Source organism: Poecilia latipinna, unplaced genomic scaffold (assembly GCF_001443285.1).
Source record: "Poecilia latipinna isolate Pla-1442-1.1 unplaced genomic scaffold, P_latipinna-1.0 Scaffold3026, whole genome shotgun sequence".
In the NCBI taxonomy this organism is placed as follows: domain Eukaryota; kingdom Metazoa; phylum Chordata; class Actinopteri; order Cyprinodontiformes; family Poeciliidae; genus Poecilia; species Poecilia latipinna.
The window spans coordinates 34422-37535 of record NW_015115642.1 but is presented as its reverse complement, the minus strand read 5'-3'; the positions used below and the strand labels follow the sequence as shown (position 1 = coordinate 37535).

The window sequence follows — 3114 nt, the reverse complement described above, 5'->3', positions numbered from 1 at the left end:
AAAGAAAACCAAATTTCCTCATCCCCCGGCAAACAAATGGAATGACCCGCTGAGGAGGTTTGCCAGCCATATAAGGATGTCAATTAGCTGGAGCTCTTCTGCGACCCTCCAGCAGCAGCTCCAAAGGAAACTGGTAACTCAAAACAAAGAAGTTAATTTGTTGCATTTAACAAAAATATAAAGAACTGACAAATAAATGTAACTAAATGTGTGCACTGCAAATAGTTAACTAAAGAGTCAGGCTAATGAAAATAATTTAAAAAATAGAAATCTAAACTATTCACTAATTAATATCTAAACTAATGTTAAGGATAAACAAAAAAAACGATCACCATTCAGGTCTGTGTGACAGTTGGGTCAGCTGTCACAGATGGACATGTGGTAAATGATCTTGATCCAACCGTAAAGTATAGAGGAGAACCTGTGATGCTGTGGGCCGATTTCTCTTCCAAAGCCCCTGGTCGGTTTGTTGGGGTGGATGACATTATGTACTCTTTGAAAACACGATTTCAAGATTTCACATCTTCTATCTTATCATTAAGGCAGGGTAACATGGCATCACATCGCAGAGACAAACAAACTGGCACAAGTTCATTCGCAAGACCAAATCAGAGAAACGTATCAATACAAAAAGTTTTGAACAGAGCAGCAGAGACAACTCACATGTTGTAATGGATAGTGAACCATTTAAATTAAGTTGCTTAAATTATTCAAATTTGTAGACTATTTATTGTAAATTATTTGAAGAATGTTGCAGATTGTTTAATAATATGTCTGTTTTGATTAGGACTGTTGGTGGTTTGTATTTTGTTTTGTTTAATTGTATTTGCACTTTGTAAAGTTTTTTTTTTTTGTTATGTACTGTAACTAATGAGGGCAGGCCCTATAAAAGCTGGCAAATCAGTGTACCAATGAATGACTTGAACAAACTGTCAGAGATGTGCTTGGCACTATCAACACTTAGCGTTCCCCGGTGAAAGCAGCGAGGTACGTTTTATTTTGTTGTTTGTGTTGTAAGTTTATATTCTAATATTTGTATATCTGTTTAGTTTTCACGGTGGATTACGGTAACTGAGGTAATCAAGATGATTGAGATGACTGATGGTCCATATCAAAGAAAAATAAACAAACCTTGAAAATCACCCGTTGAGACCGCGCAAATTAATTCAAGTGCTGGGGAGCTGCTACACATGTCAATAATGCATGAACATTAGTCCATGCATTAACCCATGGTTAAGTTGTTTCTCAGTATTTACCTGTAGACATGCTACAGGTAAATGCTGCATCATTTACCTGCTGCAGCATTTACCTGTTGACACAATAACCTCGTGGTTATTGTGTCAACAATAACCAACAATGTTATTGTTGACATCTGGAAATTACACACATGTGCAGAACGCTGGAGGACAAGAAGGCAATTCTTTTACCAAAGTCAACCAAAGTGGCGCTGCTGCAGTAGAACCATTCTGTACACAAAACGAGACCTGGAGATGTTGGTGTTATTAATTCAGGTCAGTGCGCCACAGCAGAGAGACAATAACCCAGAAAAACTGTTAAAGAACAACTCATAACCACTTGTTTTCTTTTTTCTCGTTCTCCGAGTCAGCTATGTTGCACACAGATGCATTGCCATAGCAACTGACTAACAACAGTTCCATGAGAGTATCAGGATTCAACACCAAAAAACAAGCAGAGAGAACATTCAGTGTGTTACAGTTTTATGTTTTCAGGCTTGATGTTTATTCTTACATTATTAAGTGCTCAACTGAGCACAGCAGACTACTTTAAACATGAGCCTGGATAAAAAAAAAATGCATGTATTAAAAATAAATGTATAAAAATTTAAAACAAAAGCCAATGATATTTGAGAGAAAATGTTTTTTGTCCTTTCTGTTACATATTTTGCATAAGTAATCATCTTGTGGGATTATGTCAACTTAGTCTTGTATAATAAAAGTTAAAAAAAAAATCTCTTCAAGCCTTTGGAGAGGTGCTTGAGGGCGTAAAGTGCCAGGACGAGAACGGGCAACCCGATGCCAAATGTCAACCACTTCATCACAGTGGCTACCTGCACAGCTGTAGATGTAGTGCTGTTGCCGGTGAAGTTGCTGGTGAAGTTCTCAGACTGAGTCGTGACCTGTGTGCTGGTATCAGCCATAGGAGGCAGCGCTCTTCCTGTTTATGTCTTCCTGTGAAGTTGTTTCTCAGCTGATGTTGTGTGAACAGCAGCAGGTCATGATGACCATCTGAAATAACAAAGGATAAAACTCACGTCATCTAGTTTAGTTGTGACAAAATTAAAATGTTTCTCACATTAAAACCACCAAATTCAATGTATTCCATTGGGATTAAGTTTAATGATCAACATAATATATTACATAACTCTGGAATTGAAGGAAATGCGTTAAATATTGACGTCCGCTGAATGTTGTGTTTGAAGGTTCACCTAACGCCCGCTGACAACATTTTCCAGACTTAAAAATGAAATACCATTAGACGTCCGGCGGACTTTCAGTTGAAGGTATGCTGACAATTTTCAGTGTTCATTTGCAGTAGATCAAAATAAAATATTATATATAGTTCAGATAGGTCTGGAAATGATAATATGGCAGCAATTTCTTTTTAAAGGTTTTATTGCCTCTATTGGCCTTTATTTCATAGTTAATTGACAGGAAAGTTGGTAATGAGAAATGGGGAATGACTTGCAGCAAAGGTCACCAGGCCAGGAATACATGGGTCGTGCTTAACCCCTGCGCCACCATAGCACACCCATATGGGAGTAATTTCATTGGAATGCAAGGCTTTCCTGTGGAACAGTTGTCTTCCATTTCCTAGGGATATTAAGCCAATCTTGTAACAAATTGGAAAATTGACAACCACTTGCACTTGGCAAAGAATGTATTCATTTTACAATATCCCTTGGCCTGCATGGCCTCTGGCATACAAACAGCAACACGTCATTTATGGGCTGTTTAAGACCACCTCTAAACGTTAAATTAGACGCTTCAGACAGTAACGAACCCATCTTGATATAAAAGTTATTGATCTAAAACAGCCAACCATATCACTGAGGTGGAATTGTCTTAACTGCCACACACAATGGTCTCCAAATGC

General features: G+C 37.9%; 1 protein-coding gene across 2 annotated transcripts in view; it reads right to left on the bottom strand.

Annotated features, from left to right (window-relative positions):
• LOC106939914 (uncharacterized) overlaps nt 1–3114 on the bottom strand; it is a 12932-nt gene that overhangs the window by 6242 nt on the left and 3576 nt on the right. Inside the window, exon 1 of one of the 2 annotated variants that reach the window (XM_015022491.1) lies at nt 1981–2716. The exons of the other annotated variant lie outside the window; for it this stretch is intronic. Coding sequence (XP_014877977.1) covers nt 1981–2158 — 178 coding nt within the window. The 5' untranslated portion in view covers nt 2159–2716. Of the gene's footprint in view, nt 1–1980; nt 2717–3114 lie in introns of those variants that run through there. 2 annotated transcript variants of the gene reach the window in all.